The sequence below is a fragment of the Gastrolobium bilobum genome, unplaced genomic scaffold, assembly GCF_033153095.1.
Source record: "Gastrolobium bilobum isolate Gb01-03AN ecotype WA unplaced genomic scaffold, APGP_CSIRO_Gbil_v1 utg3223, whole genome shotgun sequence".
Classification (NCBI taxonomy): domain Eukaryota; kingdom Viridiplantae; phylum Streptophyta; class Magnoliopsida; order Fabales; family Fabaceae; genus Gastrolobium; species Gastrolobium bilobum.
Genome location: NW_026897393.1, coordinates 246,778 through 272,688, shown reverse-complemented (window position 1 = coordinate 272,688; position 25,911 = coordinate 246,778). Strand labels below are relative to the sequence as shown.

General features: G+C 36.5%; 1 protein-coding gene across 3 annotated transcripts in view; it reads left to right on the top strand.

Moving 5' to 3' along the window:
• The first annotated feature begins 5,798 nt into the window (after positions 1–5,798).
• Positions 5,799–25,911, top strand: part of LOC133306533 (uncharacterized) — a 33,826-nt gene continuing 13,713 nt past the window's right edge. For 2 of the 3 annotated variants that reach the window (XM_061506864.1, XM_061506862.1), the window contains exons 1-4: positions 5,799–5,902; positions 7,180–7,320; positions 17,099–17,168; positions 20,302–20,558. In XM_061506864.1, coding sequence (XP_061362848.1) covers positions 7,234–7,320; positions 17,099–17,168; positions 20,302–20,558 — 414 coding nt within the window. In that variant the 5' untranslated portion in view covers positions 5,799–5,902; positions 7,180–7,233. The remainder of the gene's footprint in view (positions 5,903–7,179; positions 7,321–17,098; positions 17,169–20,301; positions 20,559–25,911) is intronic. The other variant, XM_061506863.1, reaches the window with a different exon arrangement.

The window sequence follows — 25,911 nt, the reverse complement described above, 5'->3', positions numbered from 1 at the left end:
TAACCATTGCTCCAATAATCCAATTCAACTCAATTATCCTACAAAGCAAGAAAAAATCATTCACAAGAGTCAATAATTCAAAGTCCATACTTTTTAGCCAAATAACTCTAAGTTTTCATGCTTTTGACTATATATAAGAGTGATTTTAATCTTTAAAAACATGTTAAACGATAAGTTTACGAGGTACCCAAGAGGTGTGCCAAGTGTGTGAGGAAAGAGACATGAGACGAAAAAAGATATATTCAAATTCTGGCTCTTTTCGCTGCCAAGCTCGCTTCAGCAAGGAGGCCAACGAGCTAATTAAAAACGAGACAGAAGCTAAGCTGAGGCAGGGGACTGCTTGTTGATGCCCTCACTTTAGTGAGATGAATGGCAAGGAAACAAAGCACTTGGGCAGTAGCTACTGTCTGGGGAATTAATTTGCTCGTTGTAGTGTTCGCTTCAGGGAGCTGGCAGTTTGCTAAAAAATAAGAATTGTGTTGTGTGGTGTATAGGAACCCCATAGTAATGTCTATTGGAATCAGTATGATATGACTAAGCTAGAATTAATTATTCCACTATGTCACTAAGTTACAATTACTGTTTCGGTTTATTTTACATACGTGAATTATTGTTAATGGAACGTATAACGTTTTAAAAGGAAAAAAATTAGCCGTATTTTTAATTCAATTGTTGTGATTGTAATTGCGTGTAATATAATACGTAATGTTAACATACCAGAGTACTACGAGGTGTTGCAATCTACAAGAAAAAGGTTACCTTTCAAGGAATATCCTTATTTGTTTATTGTATCTAACAAATAACAATCATAATAACTTCCTAAACATAGTCATGTTCCATTATTTGGGTCTAAGTTCTAACTAATTTTTATATTGGTTTAAACCTTAAAAGAGGTTTGGTTATACCGGGTATCCAAACCTGTGTGACAAATGAATATACAAACCTATTTTAAAACCAAAAACTGGATCAATTGATAAAACCATTTACAAAAATCAATGTTTTTAATCGGTTCTGTTCAATTCTAAAAACAATTTGGATCAATTGGATATTACACACACCCTTAATTAAGGATAATTTATTTAATTATTTTAAAATATAAATCACGCAACAATGTTATTTTGTTTTACTTTTTCTTTTCTTTCTCTAACTTGTCCTTATAGGATACTACATTTCAATTTGTTGTATGTTATTTATTTGAGTAATTTGTATTTTTACAATTTATATTACAACAATTTATATTTTTTTATATTTCATCAATTTATATTTCAATATTTTACTTTTTTCACTTTATATGGTTGTATATCATAATTATTTATTTATGTATATACATTCTAATTTATATTTAAACCAATTTAGAATTTTATAATTTATAATTATCGTATATGTGTATGGTAACATATACCTTAATGGCGTCATATATGTGATAAAATTGTAGATGCATATATTTAATTATTGATTTATATTTTTTCATGTTAATTATATTGATAAGTTATGTCTTTAATTTTATCAAAATTACCATGTTAAATTTAATTTGGTAAATTTCGTACGGTAAAAATTTGTATAATAATCTTTTTTCAAGATTTAGTATAATGATGTTTCTATTCTTGCTTTTATTGTAATGTTCAATTTAAGTGATGGTATGTTGTGGATTACAGTTTCTTTTTATAAGATCCTTTTAATTAAGGGTATCAACAAGTTTGTTTTCCTAAATAGTTTACAAAGTTCCTCATAGAAAGTAATATAAATATGTACATGGATATCCAAAAAATATGTACATGGGAGCGTTGTTGCAAAGTACAAAGTTATGATAAATAGAAAAATTCATTCTTATTAAAAAATCTTGGTAGAAAATGTTATATATGTTTGTGATGTTAGGCTATTTCAAATATTATGATGTTAACATTATTCAATTAAAATCATTGAGTATCTTTCTATACTAAGTTATAGTTGGAAACACCGCACTTCTGCAAAAACTTTTTTCATTGTTATTTTTGTTAGGATAAATATCTCATTAAATGTGTATTTTCATACGTGGAAGAAAGAGCTTAAAGTAAATTATGTGTGTGTCCATAGAGAAGTAGTATCCAATAAAAATTATGTTCTTATTCAGTTATGAAGTTTTGTACTATATTATAATTATATTTTAGTTATAGTATTGTACTTTGTTAGGGAGATGTTATGGACCTATATAAGGCACATATATTTGAAGTCCCAATAAAAGGCAATCACACAAATCAGAAAAGAATCTTATTAATAATGACAATCCAATCATAACAACAACAATCAGATATTGGACCCATGGACAGATCATCAGAGGCCCAGAGTTCTATTGTCCACATGTAAACTCTTATAAAATGTAAAACCTACATGTACGAACTAATCTCTCTCTTACTATTATGATGTCGTTGTGCACACACCACCTTTTTAGTTAATGCCATAATATCTGTGTACAATGATCTGCTACCTCAAAGATATCTTGTTCATAGATACATTGGAGAGAGTTCTTGATCCAATATTGATCTGTTAGCCCTTGGCTAGACACTTCTATCATATAGCCATAACATGTGACTTAATACATTGTATCAGTTTAATGGTTTGTACTTTAACATTCCGAAATGAAGTTATTTTCTATAAGACTGACATTCGAAGTCTTCTTGACTAATATAAATGTATAATTAGAGTTCAAAGTACCTAAGTAGCATTCGTAATTACTAATTGAAGGATATTACCTAGATGATAGTTGTTAGTTAGCTTGGCAATTAGTCTTTTATTAGTTTTTGAAGTTAATCATTAGTATAGCTCATTAAAAAGTTTAAATGCATTATCGTAAGCTTATTAAAAAGATTGGTTTCCACAAGCATGAAATATTAGTTTATCATCCTCACCTAATAGGTATAGGTTTTGACTTAGTTGGATCCAAAAAATTATGGGTGCATTTGACTCGTTAAAAAACTGGACAAGACAAAACTATTTGAAGATGATAGTTGATTCTTTAAGTACACAACTGTTAATACATCTTCCCCCAATATGAATTCAGAACATACATTTGGAAGAGTGAGACTCTTGTATTTTTTCTTTTGGAAACATCATTTTGTTAAGGTGTGTTAACATGTGTTAATGAATAATATCATGGAATTCTTGGAAAAAGAGGGAGCAAGCCTATCAAAAAAAATGAATGAAAGTGAATTCAATTAGGAAGGTCGAAAAAAGGTTAGTTCATCATTATCAGATGGTAAATGCTTAAAATGAAGGCATGTCATCAAGTCCTTAAGAATAATGATCAATGGTCTTCAAGTACACAGGGGCACAAAATAGAAGGTCATAATGAAGGAAGCACTTGTGATAGCGATGGTAGTTTCAATTAAGGTAGACTTACGGTTTTGCAAAAGTCACAACTCTTGGATCAAGAGCTTTGATATGGAATTTAAATAAAAAGTAAGAAAATAATAGAGTTTGAGTGAATTGCTTGAGCGATTAGGACCTAGCATTCTATAATTATTTACATCAAAGAATAAAGACTTCTTATAATAAACATAGTTATTGATTAATAGCGGCAACACAACTATTACATGTTGCTAAGCTTCTCTGTTATAGGTTGTTACGCAACGTTACCGTTCACAGTAGCGACTGTAGCTGTCGCTTTTACGACTAAATTACAGTCTATTGCACTGTTATTGCATCGCTAGGGAAAATGGTGTTCAAATTTCACTTTTGCCCTTTATTTAATGAGACGACAATATAGTTGGCACAACGAGTAAATCCGCCCCACTCTACCGAAAATTACAGAGGGCGTGCGGGTTGACCCGCTGTTGTGAATGAGATGAAAATATCAATCCAATCCGTTTTGAGGCAGGTTAATCCGCCAACCTGCCTAAAAAATAAAATAATTTTTTCTTTCTAATATGTATTTAATGTCAAAGAAAATGTAAAAAATGTTATATTGGGATTAATATGTTACTTAATGATTTGTGAGATTAAATAATAAATGTGTCGATATTTTACCATTATTATTTGAGAAAAGTGTTACTTCTATAACAAGAAATAAAATTATTTTCTACAACTCCAAAACGTCATTTTGGCCTTTTGGGGTTTAGAAAAAATAATAAAAAAGATATTTTAGAAATTTTACTTTACTCTTATATTATAAATTTTACTAAAATACTATGTATTTTTTTTCCAAATCCCAAAATGACATCAATCCCTTATTATTGTTACAAAATTACTTTAATGATAATATTTTGTAAGAAAATGCTTGCCCTTTTTGTTTTGTTTAGTTCAACGTTAAGTTGTAATGATAATGATAGTGCTTACAAAAAAAAGTTGTAATGATAGTGAAGCGACCATCGAAAATGACTATAGATGTTGCGATTTTGCAACAAAACTATATTATTTTCAAATATAAAATCAAATGTGTCGCATGATACCAAAATCATAAATATGTTGGAAAAAAAATATGTGATATATATATATGGAAAAAATATTTCTCACTTGAGATAAGTTTATCTCCGGTCACCTCAAAACTAATATATATTTATATATATTAATTGATTCACCCTTGAATGATTACGATTTCCTTTTTCTCTCTCTTACTTTATCACCGTTGATCCATCTTTGTACGGTCATGATTTAGTAGCCGGAGATAACATTATATCAAGCAACTTGAGAAACGATAAGCCATATATATATATATGTATATGTATATATATATATATATGGGAAAAACATTTATCCGACAACTTGAGATAAGTTTATCTCCGGCCACTCCAAAATTATGTCGTTTCATTTATTTATTTCCTTATATTAATTGATTCACCTTTGAATGGTTATGATTCTTTTTTTTCTCTCTCTTCCTTTATCACTATTGATCCATCTTTGTACGGTTATGATTTAGTAGCCGGAGATAACTTTATTTCCGGCAGATTGAGAAATGATAAACACACACACACAGAGGTAAAATCCTTTCCATGTATATACATTTTTGCAGCTGCTGTACGTGCAGCAATCAAATACTTGCCATGTATATACTTGAAAGTATTAAATGCGGGGAATCATAACCATATAAAATTATTAAATGTAGAGAATCATAACCATACATCTGTTGTTGTTGTATGTAAAGCGGCTGCAGAAATGATTTTATATATATATATATATATATATATATATATATATATATATATATATATGGTTCATTTTTTCTGCAGTCAATATAAATAACTTATCTATATTGAGTGCAAAATGACATTATTTAGGCGAAAATCAAAATATTTTTGTAATTATAATTTATTTTAGAATTATATTAGTTTTTCTCATTATAATTTTTTAATACAAAATGACATCATTTTGTGAGTTAATGTAAATAAATTATCTGCTTTCATTATAGAAATATTAAAGCTGTATATATATATAATAATAATAATAATAATAATAATAATAATTGAATAAAAAATATTGATCCGTCTCTATTTTGTAGAATTAACGGATTGGCCGATTGAATTCACTATGGAAATATTTTTCGTGTCGTAGGAAAGAAGTTATCTCATATTGTAAAAATAAAATTATAAGTGGTACTCACACACAGATAAGAAAAAAGATAAAAAAGAATAGTGGAACCCACTCCTCTTTTATGTATGTAGGAATATTTGTTATCTCATGTAAAATGAGATAAATATAACCCTTTTACTAATTACACTTTTTTAAAAGGGTTAAACTGTCTTTTAAACCTCATTTGTAATTTTTTTTTTTTTTTTTTAAATTACACCTCATTTGTAATCGAACTCTTCTTTATATGCGTCAAACCATTGATAAAAACCTAAGACCCGCTCGACCAGCAGTGACCAGCCCTTCCACTTCCGGTGAACGGCGGCGAGCAACTGGATTCCGGTGCCGATTCTCTCTGTTTAAGGTTTTCTCCTCCTTCTTTTCTTTTCTTTCTTTTTTTGTAAAATTTTTTCTCTGTTTTCGACTCTCTTTTCTACCAGTCTATGTTTTTGCTTAACATGGATTTGGAGTTTGAACTCTGGTATTAATGCCATGCAAGTATCTAAAGTTATATGGATTTTTTTTTCACAAAAGCTCTGATTATGATCAACATCAACATCACCTTTATCCCAAATTAATTGGGATTGGTGGTAGATGAATCTACGTACAAAACAGTTGAAAAAATAAAATAAAAATAAAAATAAAAAAATAAAATAAAATAAAATATATACGTATATAGATATGTATATATAAATAAAATAAAAGTAAAAAAGAAAGGGAAAAGAAGAAGTGAGGGGAGATGAAGGGAAAAAAAACTAAAAAAGGACCATCTGGAACATAAGAATAACAACGGGTCTACCCCTCCACCATATTTATAGCTTTTCTCCACCATATATAAATAAAAAAGCTCCGCTTATGATAACATAGTAAAAGTGAAAACAGCTTCATTACATTTTTGAAAGCTTAAGCAAAAGGTATTTTAACTTTAGCAAGAGTTGAACATTGATTTGTGATCAATATTTATTTATTTTTCTCAATCCAATTCTATTAATCTATAATTTTTTCAATTCTGTTCAAATCCAAATCTGTTGAACAGATTCTGTTCAACTTTTTTTTTATTCAAATTATTTTTTATTCCAATTTTGTTGATCCACATCAGTAGTTTTTACTTTTGACAACTTAGCCAACTTTGTTCCAGCAACCAAATTGAAGATGGCAGCCAATGAACAAACATCTTCAAGAGTTAGGAATGACAGTATTTTTAATTATTGACATGGTTTAGAATTCTTATTAGGATGTGATTACATTAGTCCTCCAAAAATGAGTCCCCCAAAGAGAGATGATGTTGCCTCTTTTGTCCTTACTCCTTGCGGAGGACTAATGTGAGTCAGCTAAAGGAAGAATGTGGTGAATTTTTATATCTTTAAGAGATTTGTTTGTTGAAAAAAATCTTTTATGGACTAATGTTGTCATACCCTAATATTTGAAGGGCCAATTTAAGATTATGTTCTAATATATATAATTCTTATTTTGCCCTTTTGATTTTTGAACTTATCCATCGATGTCTAAATATATCCCTTATCAATTCGCAATTTTATGGGCTTGATCACTATTACATCAACACCTCAGTCTACTTACTTGTCCCAAGTTCGAATCTTAAAATCATTGTGTAATGCATGTTTTATGCAATCATATTTTCAGCCCTTGTTTTATCAAGGTTTTGCATTAAAAAAAGTAGAACTGCCTTTGTTGAAGATGCCTGACCTTCCATTTCAAGTTGGGGATTCGGCTGAGTCAAGATCTTTTCAAGTTGGTTTTCGTGGTGCATGGTTTCGATGCAAGGTATATATTATATCTTCTCTGAATTATTTTATTCTTTTCATAAAGTTGGAGTGCAAAACAATGGAACTAAATTATGAAGAAAGCAACTTTTTGGGTTTGGTTACTTATGAGACACATTTATCAAATGCACACTTCAACAAAAATATAATCATGTTCTTGTGGATTTTGTGGTTCTTTCTATTAATTTGATGGTTCATATTGTTAGAATACTAGTATATATTTACTATCATATTTAGCTAATTTTATAATAGGAGTGTAGTGACTCTATATGATAGTTGTTAGTTGGCTTGATAATTAGTCCTTCATTAGCTTCTGTCGTTAATACATTAGGATAACTCATTAAAAAGTTTAAGCACATTACTATAAGATCATTAAAAAGTTTAGTTTTGGTAAGCATTGAATACAAGTTTATCATCCCTACATAATAGTTACACATTTTGACTTAGTTGGGTCCAAAATAACTGTGGGTGTGTTTCATTTGCTAAAAATAGGACACAACAAGACAAATATTTCTTCCATGTTTGATTTTAAAAAGTCATAGAACGGGACAAAATATTTGTCTCTTAGGAGTGAGCTTGGAGCAGTAATAAGGTTTCTCCTTTGTGACAGAATGGTCGGGGGTTCTAGTATTGCAAACAACTGCTTTTCAAAATAGCAAAGGTAAGGCTGCATGGAATCAACCTTGATCCCTACCCTCACAAAGTTAGGGAGCCTTGTGTATTGGGGTTTGTCCTTTATTTGTCCCACTATAAGCACAAGACAACCGGTAGAATTACACCCCCAATCATCCCTGAGTTACAGCAGCTGGCGGAGGCAACGAAAATCAGGGAATCGACAAGTTCTTCAGCAGAATTAAGGCAACTAGTAGACCACCTCAATGAGCAAGCCATGGAGGTGGATAGTGAAGTTTTAGTGGAAAGAACACCCACAGTGCTTGCTCAAAAGGTCTGTGGTTATATTGGTTATTAATACGAGCCTGAAATTTTTGGGTAAAGCTATACTATGCAAACTTCACTTCTCTCCTTATAGTCGAGTGGCTTAACTCCAACCCCTTAGATCTAAGCTTTGGAAAAAAAATTGAGTAGTCGTAATTCGAAAAAAATGTAGGTGGGGCTAGGCAGTAGCACCAAGATCTACCATTGCAAAGTCGGGAGCCTTATGCACCGGGATTTGTCATTTATTGTTCCTCAATAAAATAGGGGTCAACATTGTGTCGCACATCACAAAGTATCAATAAATCAAAAATACCTTGACCATACCAAGCATTCCATCGAGACTTTCTTGCAAACCTAGAATCTTATCTCCCATTTCTGCTCCCTTGACCACACCAAGATCTAAGCTTTGGAACGATGAGTACCAGTGTACATATCACAATATATGTATTTTACATTAAATTTGTATTTAGTGCGACAACACCCAGGGCAACATAGTTGCTCCATGTGGCAAATGTAGTATGTAGTTACAACTGCTTCAGGTCTTTACCAGATTTGCCAGGTGGCCCCCAATTAAGTTACAACTAACAAAATAACAGATCTGATAACTACCTAACAGTATTGTTAGAATAGTTGTAAACATAGTTCAGTATATATATAGTCCCACATCGTATGAGCTCAGCCTATTAGGTCTTTTAGTCTCTTTAAATAGAGAGCTCTTGTACATTGTAATACACTACAATTATTCAATATACAATTATTCTTTAATCTCAAGTTGGTATCAGAGCTTTTTCACTCTGGGGATCCGCTTCCGCTAAAACCCTATGCCCACTGCTTAGGTGTTCTCTTCTACTTTGCCGTGCATTCTTCCGGCTAGTTTTTTCTCTAAGCCGTGTGTCTCTCCGGCTTGTTTCTTCAACTGTCAGAACCACGTCCCGCCGCCAACAACTGCCGCTCGTCACTGTTCAAGCCACCGGAGCACTGTTCCGGCGTCGATTTCAACCGGAAAGGCTGCGATCAGAGCCCTTTCTCTCCGGCGACCAAGTCTGTGGAAGACCCGTCATCAGAGGAGTCCCCACGTGCTCTCACGCGCTGCTCCTTCTCCCTGCGCGTTTTGCTCACGCGCCACCCTTCACCAGCGCGTGTGCACTGTTCCGGCGTCTTTTTCCGGTCATTTCTGGACAGACTAGCTCGGTTTTTCCTCATCTTTCCGGATCTGTGTTTGATTCTTTGTGGGTGTCACTTTAGACGAGTGGTTCTCCTTGATTGGATATTGTTTGCCTTCGTTTACGACTATTATCTTTTGTCTTTAAATGGCAGCAACATCTTCTGATCTCTCGGAGGTTAACTACAAAGATTGGGACACCTCTCTTGTTGCAAATATAGCTCAGTCAGACAATGCATCATTCGGTTCAGGTTCTCTCTCACCCGCGGACTATGCTGGACTCCAAACTCTTCTCAGGAAGGCTTCTCCTCAGTCTCAGCCATATACTGGTAATCTCGTTGCTTGTGTTTCTCATTCTACATCACTTGGCACTTGGATATTTGACTCAGGTGCTACCGATCATCTCTGTGGTAATAAGGAACTCTTTACATCTCTTACTTATTCTGATCATTTACCTTCTTTTAGCTTTGCGGATGGAACCAAAGCCCCAGTTCGTGGGATTGGACAAGCTCGTCCGACCTCTACCTTGGCCTTGACATCTGTTTATTACATTCCTGGCATCCCTTATAACTTAAATTTATATTAGTAAGTTGATCCACTCCCTCACTTGCACCATTACTTTCTCTAACTATTCTGTTTCTGTGCAGGATCCGGGTACGGGGAAAATGATTGGAGTGGGTTGTGAGTCACAGGGGCTTTACTATCTGGATGTGCCTTGTCCTTTAGTGGCATGCTCTCTCACAGAATCTCCACAACTTATCCACAGTCGCCTCGGTCATCCAAGTCTTTCAAAGTTGTAGAAAATGGTTCCTCTTTTATCTGGTCTTCAGTCTTTAGATTGTGTGTCATGTCAACAAGGGAAGCATACACGTTCTTCTTTTGCCAGTCGAGTCAATAAACGAGCTGATGCTCCTTTCTCTCTTGTTCATTCAGATATCTGGGGTCCAAGTCGTACCTTGTCTGTTTTAGGTTTTCGGTATTTCGTTACCTTTATTGATGATTTTTCCCGTTGCACTTGGATCTATTTAATGAAAAATCGTTCTGAGTTTTTTCCATTTATAAAGTTTTCTACCGAGATTCATACTCAATTTGGTGTTTCTATTCGTATTCTACGTAGTGATAATGCTAAGGAATATGTTTCTATTGATTTTTCTAATTTCTTGGCAACACAAGGTACTTTACATCAAACTACTTGTCCTCACACTCCACAACAAAATGGGGTGGCTGAACGTAAAAACAGACATCTCATTGAAACTGCACGTACCCTTCTTCTTCATATGCAGGTTCCCCTTCACTTCTGGGCAGATGCTGTACTCATCTCTTGTTTTCTCATCAATCGCATGCCTTTATCTGTGCTCAACAATGACATTCCTCATAATCTATTGCTTTCAGATGTTCCTCTTTATCCTCTAACTCCACATGTCTTTGGTTGTACTTGTTTTGTTCATGATCTCACTCCTGGTAAGGATAAGTTAACATCCAAAGCCTTTCAGTGTATCTTTCTTGGTTATTCTCGTCTTCAAAAAGGTTATCGTTGTTATTCTCCCGATCTTAAGCGTTACTTAGTTTCTGCTGATGTCACTTTTCTTGATCAACAACCCTTTAATTCTATCCCATCTCAGTTGTCACAGGTTGATCATGTTCTTTCTGTCCCTTTTCTTGACTTGTCTTTGCCAGCTGCAGGTGCTTCTAGTCCAGATGAGCAACCTATTGCTTCTATACCTGAGGACCGTCCACTTCTCACCTATCAGTGTCGCAAAACTGTGCCTCCTGTCGACTCGATTCTTGCTGACTCATCGCCCACTGCTGTTGCTTCTTCTCCTCCGGATCCTTCACCAGATGCTTTTCCCATTGCTCAAAGAAAAGGTACACGTACTACTCGTAACCCTTATCCTCTTTATACTTTTTTGAGCTATGACCGTCTTTCTTCACCTCATTTCACCTTTGTTTCTAGTCTTTCTTCTATTTCTATTCCTAAGACCACAGGTGAAGCACTTTCCCATCCAGGGTGGCGCCAAGTGATGCTTGATGAGATGACTGCACTTCATTCCAATGGCACTTGAGACCTTGTTTCTTCTCCTCCAGAGAAGTCTATAGTTGGTTGTCGCTGGGTGTTTACTGTGAAAGTTGGACCTGATGGCCATGTTGATCGACTCAAGGCCCGCCTAGTTGCAAAGGGTTTTACTCAAATATTCGGCCTTGATTATAGTGATACATTCTCTCCGATTGCTAAGATGGCGTCAGTTCGCCTATTTCTTGCTTTTGCTGCTATTCGTCACTGGCCACTCCTTCAACTTGTCATAAAAAATGCCTTTCTTCATGGTGATTTACAAGAAGAAGTTTATATGGAGCAACTACCGGGTTTTGTTGCTCAGGGGGAGTCTGGAAAGGTGTGTCGTCTTCGCAAATCCTTATATGGTCTCAAGCAGTCTCCTCGGGCATGGTTCAGTCGCTTCAGTTCTGCTGTTCAGGAGTTTGGCTTAATTCGCAGTAAAGTTGACCACTCTGTGTTTTATAGGATCACATCTCCTGATAAGTGCATCTATTTGTTAGTCTATGTTGATGACATCATCCTCACCGGGAGTGATCAAGCTGGAATTCGTCAGTTAAAACAGTATTTATTCAGTCAATTTCAGACAAAGGACCTCGGGAAGCTGCGTTACTTCTTGGGAATTGAGGTAGCACAATCTAGACAGGGCATTTCTATCTGTCAAAGGAAGTATGCCTTGGATATCCTAGAAGAGACTGGTATGTTGGCGTGTAAGCCAGTTGACACACTCATGGATCCTACTATCAAATTACTACCCGGACAAGGAGAACCATTATCTGATCCTGGACGTTATCGGAGGTTGATTGGGAAGCTCAATTATCTCACTGTGACTAGGCCGGACATTTCTTTTGCTGTTAGTGTCGCTAGTCAGTTTCTTGAGTCTCCGTGTGATTCTCATTGGGATGCTGCTGTTAGGATCCTTCGTTACATCAAAGGAGCACCAGGGAAAGGTTTATTATATTCAGATCAGGGAAATATAGAAATTTGTGGTTATTTAGATGCCGATTGGGCAGGATCACCCTCGGATAGGCGCACTACTTCAGGCTATTGTGTTTTCTTTGGAGGAAACCTGATTTCTTGGAAAAGTAAGAAATAAACTGTTGTTGCCCGATCTAGTGCAGAGGCCGAGTATCGTGCAATGGGAGTTGCTACCTGCGAGCTAATCTGGTTAAAGCAGTTGATTCGGGAGCTCCATATTTGTGAATAGAAGAAACCCATGACTCTCATTTGTGACAATCAAGCTGCACTGCATATATCCTCTAATCTTGTATTTCATGAGAGAACCAAACATATAGAGATCGATTGTCATTTCATTCGAGAAAAGATTCAGTCAGGAGAAATCAAAACGGAATTTGTCAACTCCAATGATCAACTCGCGGATGTCTTTACTAAAGCTCTTAGGGGTCCTCGGGTTGAATATATTTGTGGCGTGCTGGGTGCTTACAATATATATGCTCCAGCTTGAGGGGGAGTGTTCGAATAGTTGTAAACATAGTTCAGTATATATATAGTCCCACATCGTATGAGCTCAGCCTATTAGGTCTTTTAGTCTCTTTAAATAGAGAGCTCTTGTACATTGTAATACACTACAATTATTCAATATACAATTATTCTTTAATCTCAAGTAGTATTAATAACAGAATAACAGATTTGAGAACTACCCAACATACCTAACATACAAATAATCTGTGTTGGAGCTACTATGTTGCCCTGTGTGCTGTTTCATAATATACAACTGCAATGTGAAATACATGTATTGTGATGTATACTCCAATACAACCTCACAAACTCAAGGTTGTTGGAGCAACTGCAGGTGGTCCAAGATTATGAGTTTTTATTGTACCTCACAAAATCGAGCTGTAGAAAGAGACTTGGTCAAGGTGTTAGCAATTTGAGCATGGGCAGGAATATGGTAGACCCACAAATTCTTGGCTAAAACTTTCTTGAGAATAAAAAAGATACCAAACTGATTTTGGGCCTAGTGTGGGTAGTATATTGGAGTGCTCCCATAGTAGATCGATATTATTGAGGATTTGGATTATAATATATTGGAGTGCTCCATGCTTGGAATGCTTACCACTTTCAGGTGTAGCTGACTAGGTGTAGAATTTCCCTTTGCTTTAGGAAAATTAGCTCTTGTAAGGGCAACTCGAATATATTTGGCTTGAGAAAATAAATGGCGCTGGTTGGAAAGTGCTCCTCAATACCGAGAAAGTAGTCAAGAGTACCAAGTTGCTTGATGGCAAACAGAGAATGAAAACATAGAATCCAACCTTGAGATTAGCTGTGTATATGCGAGGAAATTGCTGGTGATGATGATGCCATCCACATAAACCAGAATGTAAATACAGTGAGAAGTTATCATGTTAATGAGTAAAGAGGGATCATATTTGCTGGATTTGAATCCCAACCTGATGAGGGAAAGAGAAAACCTCTCAAACCATGCCCAAGGGGCATGCTTTAGACCTTTAGAGTGCCTTGTGCAGTTTACAAACAAGGGGTCTGTTAGTTGATTTTAAACTAGGAGGTTGAACCATGTAAAACTCCTCTAATCCCATTAAAAATGCATTATTGACATCTAATTCTTGGACTGTCCTGTGATTATAGAGAGCAAGTACTGTCCAGATAGTAACAGGCTAGGCAACTTTTGAGAATGTCTCGTTGTAATCAAAACCAGCCTGTTGATGAAACCCTTTCGTCTCTAATATGACCTTGTACTTTTTGGTAGATCCATCAGGTTTTTCCTACATTTTGAATACTCATTTACTGCTAATGGCAAAGGAACCAGAGATCATGTACCATTGGTTTGAAGAGCTGAGAACTCAGCATGCATAGTTTATAACCACTTGGGATCAACAAGAGGTTGCTTAACATAAGTTGGTTCCAAGTGAGTCACCTTTAGAACGAGTTCTTATAGGAGGAGCACTGAGTAAAGAGTGGGGACTCAGAAGATGACGGCAGGTGTAGAAGATGGAGTTTGAGAATGTGTGGAAGAGTGTGATGTAAGTGGAGTAGCAGATGAGGAATTTGAGGATGCAATATGCTGAGAAGAATGCATAAGGGTTGGAGAAGAAGAAGAAGCTGAAGGTGCTGGAGAATGAGTAGTTACAGTAAACAGTGCCTGAAGAGGAAAGAGGAAACTTGGGAAGCTGATGTGGGGTTGACTAAAGTTGTGGTGGAGGAGACCAAGGTAATGCAACTTGGCACATTGGAGGAGTGAGTAATTACAGCAGGTATGGATTTGAATATAGTGGAATATGTAATCTGGATTTGTGAAAGATTTCATCTTAGAGATGAAAAGTCTCCTTGTTGGACTAAGATATTTATAGTTTTTATCACTCGGATAATATCCCTAAAACAGATATGCATGAGATCTGAAATTTCTGTTTTGTTGCTGGTTCACTAAAACATTGACTAACGGTCTGGGCACATAATCGCTACCTTTTTGTGTATTGGTCTGGGCAACATTGATGGGCGTAGAGTCAGAGAGTGTCGCCCCAATGCTTCTCCAACCTAGCTTCTTATGCTTGGAGTTGTGATTCTGATGGTCCTGAAAGAGAGTGAGTTAGTTAGTTTGAGAATTCTTCTAGAATATTCCTAGAGGATGTGATAAAAGGTAGGTAAATACGGGGAGTGGGGTATGTGATTTGTAATTGATTGATTGGGGGTATTGTGTAAGGAGAGGTGCTGTTGGAGCCCTCTGTTATCTCTTTCATTGTAATCCAAAGGCTGTCTCAGCCAAATTAGGAGTTCAAGGGTCAGTTCGTTGGTGTTTGTAGGAGCTTGTTTCTATTTTATCTTCGTGGAAATATGACTGTTGAATTGAGTTCCATAATATTCTAATTCATCCAGCATGCGTGGATTCTCTCTGCTGTGAATTGTTGTCACACAGGGGTCATACTCCTCTGGCAGTGCATCCAAAATGAGATCAACTTGATCTCCATTGGTGGTTCGGTCACCAATGGACAATTGATAATAATGAATCTGGGAGGGCTTTAGTTTGAAGAAGATATTTTTAAATTGATCCACCACCTTTCTTGATATTTCTCAACTCAGTGAAAATGGTAATGGATCATGATCATCTCCCAAGCTAGCGAAGAATGTACAACTCCCAAGATTTTTTTTTTTCTTTTTTTTTTAAGAATTGGCTCCGGAAGGGATGGGAGAAGCTACGAAATACGCATTTGATCTTGCCTTTCCTAGTCAGTATAAGCTTTGCTGACTTTGTCATGTATTCGATCATCCTCAGAAGCGAGTCAAAGCAGAAATTAAGGACTTACCACAAATCTATGCAACGTATTGGCCTTCATCACTGGCTCCACTTGTTTCCATGGTAGAAAATTCTTTAGTGAGTTTTACTGAAATCTGATGTTAGAAGAGTTTTGGAGATTTGTTTTGATGAACAGCCATGGAAGGCTAGATCCTGATTTACAATAGAAGAATCAACAACTGGTGAAGCTAGTAAATGGATTAGGGCCCTCGATTAGGGTCTAATACTATAAAGGAAAGTGAGGTAAAAAGAAACAAACTGAGGAAAAGCAAAGAACGAGTAAAAGAGAGAGCTGTGACTGAATGCTTCTTATATTAATGTAAAACTAAGGCTTCTCTAAGCAGAAAGAGCTCTATTCATAGACATCCAGAAAGCTTGTTAAGCAAGCCAAGAGGTCTGGTAAAGACTTGAGGCAGTTGTAACAACATACCAGATTTGCCATGTAGCATACAACTAAGTAACAACTAACAGAATAATAAATCAGATAACTACCTTATAGTCCTGATAACAAAATATTGGATCTGATAGTAACAGATCTAATACTTAACTAAAAAACCTATTAGACAGATAACTATCTAATTATTGGAGCAGCTATGTTGCCTTGGGTGTTGGCGCACAGCATACAAATGTGATATAAATTACATATACTAATTATGGTTATATAATAATAATTAAATTATAATTATATTTAAATTTTTTATTTATAATTATATGATAAATATAAAAATTAAATAAGAAATATATCAACATTATTAATAAGTTATAAAAAATTAGAGTGTGAAAATAGTTAATTAAATTAAAAATATTGAAAGTCCCGTGCATTCTTGATGCAAAACAAACAATTCATAACAGAAAGGATAATATTGTACATTTTGCATTATTCTATCAAGTACTTAAGCGTATCAAATAACATAACACAATTGTTTGCGCTGTGTGACGAATACCAAACAGTATACAAAACAAAAAGGTTGAGTTGTGACTCAGCTAGTTATCCTGTGCTTTTTTCATTGTACTATTCCTCAGTGTGCATCAAACACAACCTATAAGTTCAAGTCAAGTATTAATTTCATTTGTTTCTTGCTGGATCTTTCTTAAGTGATTATCTATATTCCCTTGCTTTTGAAACCCTTTCCAGCTGCATTGTATATTTCATTAGACAAACTTGGTGGTTCTCAAAATAAGTGCTTGTAGAATCAGTAGGTTACACATGTGAGCTTCTGCTAGCCTTTCCCAGAATGCTTTTTGTGATGGGAATATGCCGCTCAACTAGTGTCTGTCATTTATTTGGGCATGTGTATGGATAAAAAAATTTGTATTTGGTATTTATGAGGCCTGAAGTTATTTTTATATTATTCTTTCAGATAAGAGAGATTCGGACGAAAAATGGCGTGATGGCCCATCTACTGGAGCATTTTGACTATCCTGATCAAAGTATGTTTTTGCTTTGTGTTAAAATTGAAACTAGAGTTATATTAGCTTATTGAATTAAGTTATATGAATGGTCGTATGTTTGGTGTAATATGAACATTTCATTTCTTCTGATGAATTGGAATATAGTTGGGTTAAATGCAAATTTTCACGTTCCTTCTTTTACGAGAAAATATATTATCGTTTGATGTTTGCTTATATGAAGCATTTTTGCTTTTGGGGTAAATAAATAATTTATAAAGAGAAATGAAGGGCATAGAGATAGGACAAGAAGTCCTTGTGAAACATAATAGTATAGAAGATGTAATGTAAAATTTGGAATAGTTGAAAGTTCCTTATATGGTCTCTTAGGTGAAATGTAAAATTTTATGTTCCTCTTTTATGAGAAAAGATATTATTGTTTGATGTTTGCCTATATGAAGCATTTTGCTTTTGGGGTAAATAAAGAATTTATATAGAGACATGAAGGGCGTAGAGATTGCCGACCCCAACTAGTTTGGGATAAAGGTGATGTAAATAATGCCACGAAGGGCATAGAGACAGGACAAGGAGTTCTTGTGAAGAAGAAAAGTATATATGATGTAAAGAGATATCATAGAATATCTTGATTATATCTTAGTGTTAGAGAATAATATAAACCACTAAAAAGGCTCTAACCCAACACCTAAAGGTTTTGGGTTGAAATGGTTCTTTACATGGTATCAGAGCCTCTGTGACCACAGGGTCACGAGTTCGATCCTCATCCCCCCCTCACTTTCAAGTGGAATTAAATAAGCACAAGGTAAAACCAAAAAAATTGGGTCTATGTAATATCCACGCTTCAACCCCGAAGGGCTCTTGCATGAGGGGTTGTGTTAGAGAATAATATAAACCATTAAAAAGGCTCTCACCCAACACCTTAAGGTTTTGGGTTAAAATGGTTCTTTACATTTAGAATAGTATAGAGTTTCGTACATGGTCAGTTAGGAATAGTTTCCTTGTTTCTTTATATTTAATGATTTATTTCCTTTTTCAGTTAGGATCTGGAGTTTAATATTAATATAAATATAGATTAGTGTTTTGTAGTTTGTATCACATCATAACACATCAAATCAATACCAATTTCATATTATTTAATCTTTATTCTCTCTTTTTTCCCTTCCCTACCTAAATCCTTATATTTTCAACATCCACAACTCAGAAAATTCAGTACTTTTGTAGTACATATTCTTTTACTAAAATAAGAAACATGTGGACTCATGTGGCATTAAAAATAAAGAAGTGGGTGAGTAAATGCACTTAGGTTAGTTATGTGTTTCTAATTTTGGTGGGTATAACACTGAGTCCTCATTATTATAGTAGTACTTAAAATTTATCCCACAACTTAGACACCTGAAGCCATCTAGGAGGAGGTCAAATGATGTCACTGATTGGGGCTCTCACGCACTTTTACTCTCTAATTAGTGTGTTTTGGCATTGATGATATGGCGGTGCATGGGAGGGATTCTAGCGGTGTTATGGCATGGTTTGGCCAATTTGACCTTAGTGGTAATTTCAATGTTTTATTGACTGTTTGTTGCCTTTTGATATTGTCAAAAAAGCCATACTAGTCAAAAGCCCCACTAATGGGGGGCTACCTGCGCCGTTCGCGGGTTGTGGAGGACCTCCGCGACAAACTGGCAGTGCCACACTGCACTGAAAAGAGATCGCGGCTGAAGCGGACGAAATAGCGGATAACGCAGATGAAAAGCAAACGAAGAGGAAATACTTTTTTTCCTATGCAAAACAGAAAAAAGGCGAGGATATTTTTGTCCTTTTCTTTATTTATTATTAAAAGGACATTGGGCCTCTCTGAGGGACAGCTTTCCTTTTTTTAAAAAAAAAAAATTCCACTGACACACTCTACCAAAGGAAAAAGGCTCTCAGCTTTGTTATTTGATACTTTTCTATTCCACGGACCTTTCTTGTTCGATATTTTAAGGATTCCCAGTCGGCAGCTTCTCCTTGTCTCTTGACTCGTGCATCCTTTTAAGGTTTCTAACTTTATTTTATTCTCTTACTTCTTTTTTTCTACCATCCTATTTTTTTTTTCTTATTTCTTTTTTCCGCCCTTCTATTTTTTTCTACCCTCCTATTTTTTTTAGGTTTTTTCCTGACTTCTTCCCTTATTTTATCTGTCCTTCATTTTTTGGTCTTGGTTATTTTTTTTCTGACTCTCATAATAGGTTAATGCTCTCTGGTCATATGTTAGACTCATTCATACATATATATTGACACACATGACAGTCCTGTGTTTATTTGCTAAACTCCTCTGATTAGGTTAAATTTAAAAAGGAAAAAAAGCTGTGAACCCACTACTTTCAATTTACTTAAATAAAAATTATGTACTTTTTATTTTATTTTACAAACTGTGAATTATTAAACACACTTAATAATGTTTAAAAGTTAATAATTTTTTATTTTAGCATATATATGTGGTATGTATCTAGGTTCTATTAATTCATTCCGCTATTTCCGCAACCGCAACCCGCTATAGCGCTATAGTGTTTTTCAGGGTTGCCACAACAGGCCGCAATCTGCTTTTAACTATTATGAAAAAAACAAAACAATGCTATAATGGTTGCTGGAAGACATAACTGTTGGTGTTTTCCATGATTGAGATGTGATTAGGAAAGGAATTGCTGTAACTAAAGCAAGATCAGGATGGAAAATGTTGAAATTGAAGCATGGTTGTGCAAATCTATGACGGCAATTGGCATAGCAGGTTAGGTTTTGTTAGAACAAAGATGGATCATATACGAGCTTTAATACTGTCATGAAATTAGAGAATATGCTGGAATTATGCATCTAGAGCAGACCACTCAAGAAGGACATAATTATAGTTGTGAATGATTAATTACGTGACTAATTATAGGAGTGTTTATCCCTAATTTGCTCCATTCTCAGAGCACTAAATGACTTTATACATATACGTCAATTACAAAGATCTAACAAGCTCAAGAGAGCCCTTCAATCCCCAAAGATCAGCGTATGTCTCAGAATCCCAGCCCTTTTAAAATGCTACAGTTCATGTCCCAAAGAAACTAAGATAACTACCATAGAAGTTGGAAGATAATAATTCATTTGAAGTTATAATTGTTAATATACTTGTTTGCAGAGTTAAGTTGGATCAAGTTGTATCAAAAGCCCCCAACTTATATTAGCAAGTCAAAGGGCTTCAACAGGGAATTGATGGTGCGACCTTCGTTTCCTACTATCCATCACGAAAGTGAAAAGCTTGATGTCAATTCCATCTCAGAAGTGGTAGTCATTGTTGATAATGGATGGAAAGTTGGGGATTTGGTAGATTGGTGGACAGATGGTTGCTACTGGTCTGGATGGGTGACTAAAATACTGGGAAATGGTAAAGTTCAGGTAATTCTTATTTTTTACTTGCAGTTTTTGTTGTGTTCTTATATTGAATATCTGATTTTACGTTTTTAATGAGCTATAAATGCTAGAAATTATTTGGTATGAAAAATTAGATTTTTGTGTCCTTGTTGGGACAGTAGATTTCATAATTTTTAAAATTTCTATTTAATTCTTTGTCCCCTTTTAATCCCTGTTTGCTTTTGGTTGTGCCTTATTGTTGCTGCAAGTTTTTTTTTTTGGAATTTTTTTTCTTCTTTACTTGTCTTTAAAGGAAAATTCTAACTTATATCTCCTTCAACTTACAGTCATGTCCACTGTAGTCTTGAGACTTCAAAAAATGTGCAAATCGATTCCTAAATTTCCAAGAATGTGGTTTAGTTTGTCTATTTGGCTCCATCCTTTTTTTCACAAATAGTCCGCTCACCTGACCTCTTGTGGGAGTGTCAATCAAGTACGCATAATGTCGTTTTTCCACCAATTCTTACTTACATGCCATTTAAAACCCTAAATCCAGTGAAGAAATAATCTCTTGTATCACCACAATTTAGTGACATCTTTAATATGTAAGGTTAATAAGCCAAAATACTTCGAATCCTCATTTTATAGCTGCCAATAATTAATTAGGTTCATTTAGATTGAAAGTGCCAATTCATTTAGTTGCAGTTAAATGTAAAAGAATACGTTGTGTATTGATCTGTGTCAGGGAGTTACAATATATAGAGACCCTAATGGGCTTAAGTGTAAGGCCCAAACCTAATCCTAATCCTAATACAGTCAGAATACAGTCAGACTATTTACGGATAAGACAGAATCCAATCATATCTAATCAAATCTAATCATATCTAATATTCTAACACTCCCTCTCAAGCTGGTGCATATATATTATGAGCACCAAGCTTGTTACAAATGTATTCAACCTGAGGACCTCTAAGAGCTTTAATGAAAACATCTGCTAGTTGATTAGACGAGTTGACAAAAGCTGTCTTGATTTCTCCTGACCGAATCTTTTCCCGAATGAAGTGACAATCAATCTCTATATGTTTGGTCCTCTCATGAAAAACAGGATTAGAGGATATATGTAGCGCAACTTGATTATCACAGATGAGTGTCATGGGTTGTTTCTGTTCACAAAGATGAAGCTCCTGAATCAACTGCTTTAACCAGATCAACTCACAGGTAGTATTTGCCATTGCACGATACTCAGCTTCTGCACTAGATCGGGAAACAACAGGTTGTTTCTTGCTTTTTCATGAGATTAAGTTTCCTCCGAAGAAGACACAATAACCAGAAGTAGAGCGTCTGTCCGAGGGTGATCCTGCCCAATCGGCATCTGAGTAACCACAAATTTCTGTATTTCCCTGATCCGAATACAACAAACCTTTTCCTGGTGCTCCTTTGATGTATTGGAGGATCCTCACAACAGCATCCCAATGTGAATCACAAGGGGAATCAAGGAACTGACTGGCCGTACTGACAGCGAAAGAAATATCTGGCCTAGTCACAGTAAGATAATTGAGCTTCCCAATCAGCCTTCGATAATGTCCAGGATCAGATAACGGCTCCCCCTGTCTGGGCAATAACTTAACATTAGGATCCATGGGTGTATCAACTGGTTTACACCCCAACATACCAGTCTCCTCTAGGATATCCAAGGCATACTTCCTTTGACAGATAGAAATGCCCTGTCTAGATTGCGCCACCTCAATTCCCAAGAAGTAACGCAGCTTCCCAAGGTCCTTTGTTTGAAATGCACTGAATAAATGTTGTTTTAACTGATGGATTCCGTCTTGATCACTTCCGGTGAGGATGATGTCATCAACATAGACTAACAAATAGATGCACTTGTTAGGAGATGTAATCCTATAGAATACAGAATGGTCAACTTTACTGCGAATTAGGCCAAACGCCTGTACAGCAGAACTGAAGCGACTGAACCATGCTCGAGGAGACTGCTTGAGACCATATAAGGATTTTCGAAGACGACATACCTTCCCAGACTCCCCCTGAGCAACAAAACCAGGTGGTTGCTCCATGTAAACTTCTTGTAAATCACCATGAAGAAAGGCATTTTTGATGTCAAGTTGAAGGAGTGGCCAGTGACGAACAGCAGCAAGGGCAAGAAATAGGCGGACGGACACCATCTTAGCGACTGGAGAGAATGTATCGCTATAATCAAGGCCAAAGATTTGAGTAAAACCCTTGGCAACTAGGCGTGCCTTGAGACGATCAACATGGCCATCAGGTCCAACTTTCACAGTAAACACCCAGCGACAACCAACTATAGACTTCTCTGGAGGAGCAGAAACAAGTCCCAAGTGCCATTGGTATGAAGTGCGGTCATCTCATCAAGCATCGCTTGGCGCCATCCTGGATGGGAAAGTGCTTCACCTGTGGTCTTAGGAATAGAAACAGAAGAAAGACTAGAAACAAAGGTGAAATGAGGAGGAGAAAGGCGATCATAGCTCAAGAAGGTATAAAGAGGATAAGGGTTACGAGTAGTACGTGTACCTTTTCTTTGAGCAATGGGAAGAGCCTCTAGTGAAGGATCCGGAGGGGAAGAATCAACTGCAGAGGGCAATGAGTCAGCAGGGGTCGAGTCGACTGGAGGTACTGTCTTACGACGCTGATAAGTGAGAAGTGGACGGTCCATAGGTACTGGAGCAATAGGTGATTGCTTATCTGGAGTAGAAGCACCTGCATCTGGCAAAGACAAGTCAAGAAAAGGAACAGGAAGAACATGATCAACCTGTGACAATGGAGATGGGATAGAATTAAAAGGTTGTTGATCAAAAAAGGTGACATCCGCGGAAACTAAGTAACGCTTGAGGTCAGGAGAGTAACAGCGATAACCCTTTTGAAGACGAGAATAACCAAGAAAAATGCATTTAAAGGCTTTGGATGTTAACTTATCCTTACCAGGAGTGAGATCATGAACAAAACAGGTACAACCAAAAACATGTGGGGATAGAGGAAAGAGAGGAACATCTGGAAACAATAAGTTATGAGGAATATCATTATTAAGCACAGATGAAGGCATGCGGTTGATGAGAAAGCAAGAAGCAAGGACTGCATCAGCCCAGAAGTGAAGAGGAACATGCATGTGAATAAGAAGAGTCCTGGCAATCTCAATGAGATGTCTATTCTTACGTTCAGCTACTCCATTTTGTTGTGGAGTGTGAGGACAAGTGGTTTGGTGTAAAGTACCCTGTGTGGCTAAGAAGTGAAAAAAGTCAACAGAAACATACTCCTTAGCATTATCACTACGTAAAATACGAATAGAAGCACCAAATTGAGTATGAATTTCAGCAGAAAACTTTTGATAAATAGAAAACAACTCAGAACGGTTTTTCATTAAATAAATCCAAGTACAACGGGAGAAATCATCAATAAAGGTGACAAAATACTGAAAACCTAAAATAGACACACTACGACTAGGACCCCAAACATCTGAATGAATAATTGAAAAAGGAGCATCAACTCGTTTATTGACTCGATTAGCAAAGGAGGAGCGTATGTGCTTTCCTTGCTGACATGACTGACAATCTAAAGTTTGAAGACCGGATAAAAGAGGAACCATCTTCTGCAATTTCGCAAGACTAGGATGCCCGAGACGACTGTGGATGAGCTGTGGAGATTCTGTGAGAGAACAAGCAACTGAAGGACTCGGCACATCAAGGTAGAACAGACCCCGTGACTCACGGCCCACTCCAATCATCTTCCCCGTACCCGGGTCCTGCACAGAAAAAGAATGGTTTGAGAATGTGACAATACAATTAAGAGAATTGATCAATTTACTAATCGATATTAAATTATAAGGGATGTGAGGAATGTAATAGACAGATGTCAAGGTCAATGAGGAGGTTGGACAGATTTGTCCAATCCCATGAACGGGGGCCTTAGTTCCATCAGCAAGAGTAAAAGAGGGTAAATTATTAGAATATGTAAGGGAAGAAAAGAGTTCCTTATTACCACAGAGGTGATCAGTAGCACCTGAGTCAAATATCCAAGGACCAAGTGATGCAGAATGAGAAACACAAGCAACAGGATTACCAGTTTCTGAAGCAGAGGCCTGAGATTGAGGAGAGGACTTCCTGAGAAGGGCCTGGAATGCTGCATATTCTTCAGAGGAGAGAGAGACTGAACCATTTGAAGCAGTATCCGATTGAGCTACATTAGCAGCAAAAGAAGGTCGCATGTGAGAATACTTGGTGTAGCAGCGTTCCTCATAATGACCAAGTTGCTGAAAGTAATGACAACGAGGTCGCTGACCACGTCCGACTGGACCTCCTGGGCCTCCTGGGCCACGACCTCCTGGGCTACGTCCTCCTGGGCCCCGACCTCCTGGGCCTCTACCACGACCACGTCCACCTCCACCTCCAATATGCCCGCGAAAATCAGTACGGGAAACTAAAGCAGTAGAATCAACAGCAGAAGACGATGCAGGAGCAGATTTCTTATTCAAATTCAGAAGACGCTGATACGTCATGGATAGATCAGGCTCCCCACTAGTCAAGATAGTATCACGAACATTATCATATTCTTCGGGAAGGCCAGAAAGTGTGGCAACCATAAAGAGACGTTCCACCTGTTTCCGATATGCAGTAGCATCAGTAGGGTAAGGCAGCATATCCAAATATGCCTGCATCAAAGAGCGACTCTTGCCAATATATGTCTCCATCTGAATGTCGGATGATTTGCTCAATTCCATAAACTGAGAGATGATGAAATAGAGCTGCTGAACATCATTAGTGTAGAGGTTTTTTGCTTCCTCCCACACTTCAGTGCAAGTTTGAAATGAATAAAAGATATCCAAGACAATCGGATCAATGGATTGCTAGAGGATACTCAGAAGCTGGTTGTCAATCTTTTCCCAATCAGACTTGTCCTCCTTAGGGACATCAGTAGACTTAGTTGTGAGATGGTTCCCATATCCTTGTCCAAAGAACCAAACTCGAACAGATCCCTTCAATTTTGAAGAGGTAATGGACCCAATATTGGTAGAGATGATATTGGGAGAATTCCTCAAAGGAGAAGATGGAGACTTGACCTCCGAATGAATTGGAGGGTTTGCTGTCATAGTATCAAATCACAAAGATACAAACCGAATAAAGAGAAACGATCCTGATCACCAATCAAGAAGAGGTGCGCACAAAAAGTCAGACCCACAAAGAACCAACCACAGATCCAGAAAGAGAAGGAGAAGACGAGCTTTTCTGTCCAAGACCGGCCGGAAAAAGCCGCCGGAATAGTGCTCACGCGCCGGCAGAAGGTGGCGCGTGAAGCCCACGCGCAGAGAAGACTGGAGGCGCGTGACAACTCCGATGTTGGCCGGACTTCCACAGAGCAGGTCGCCGGG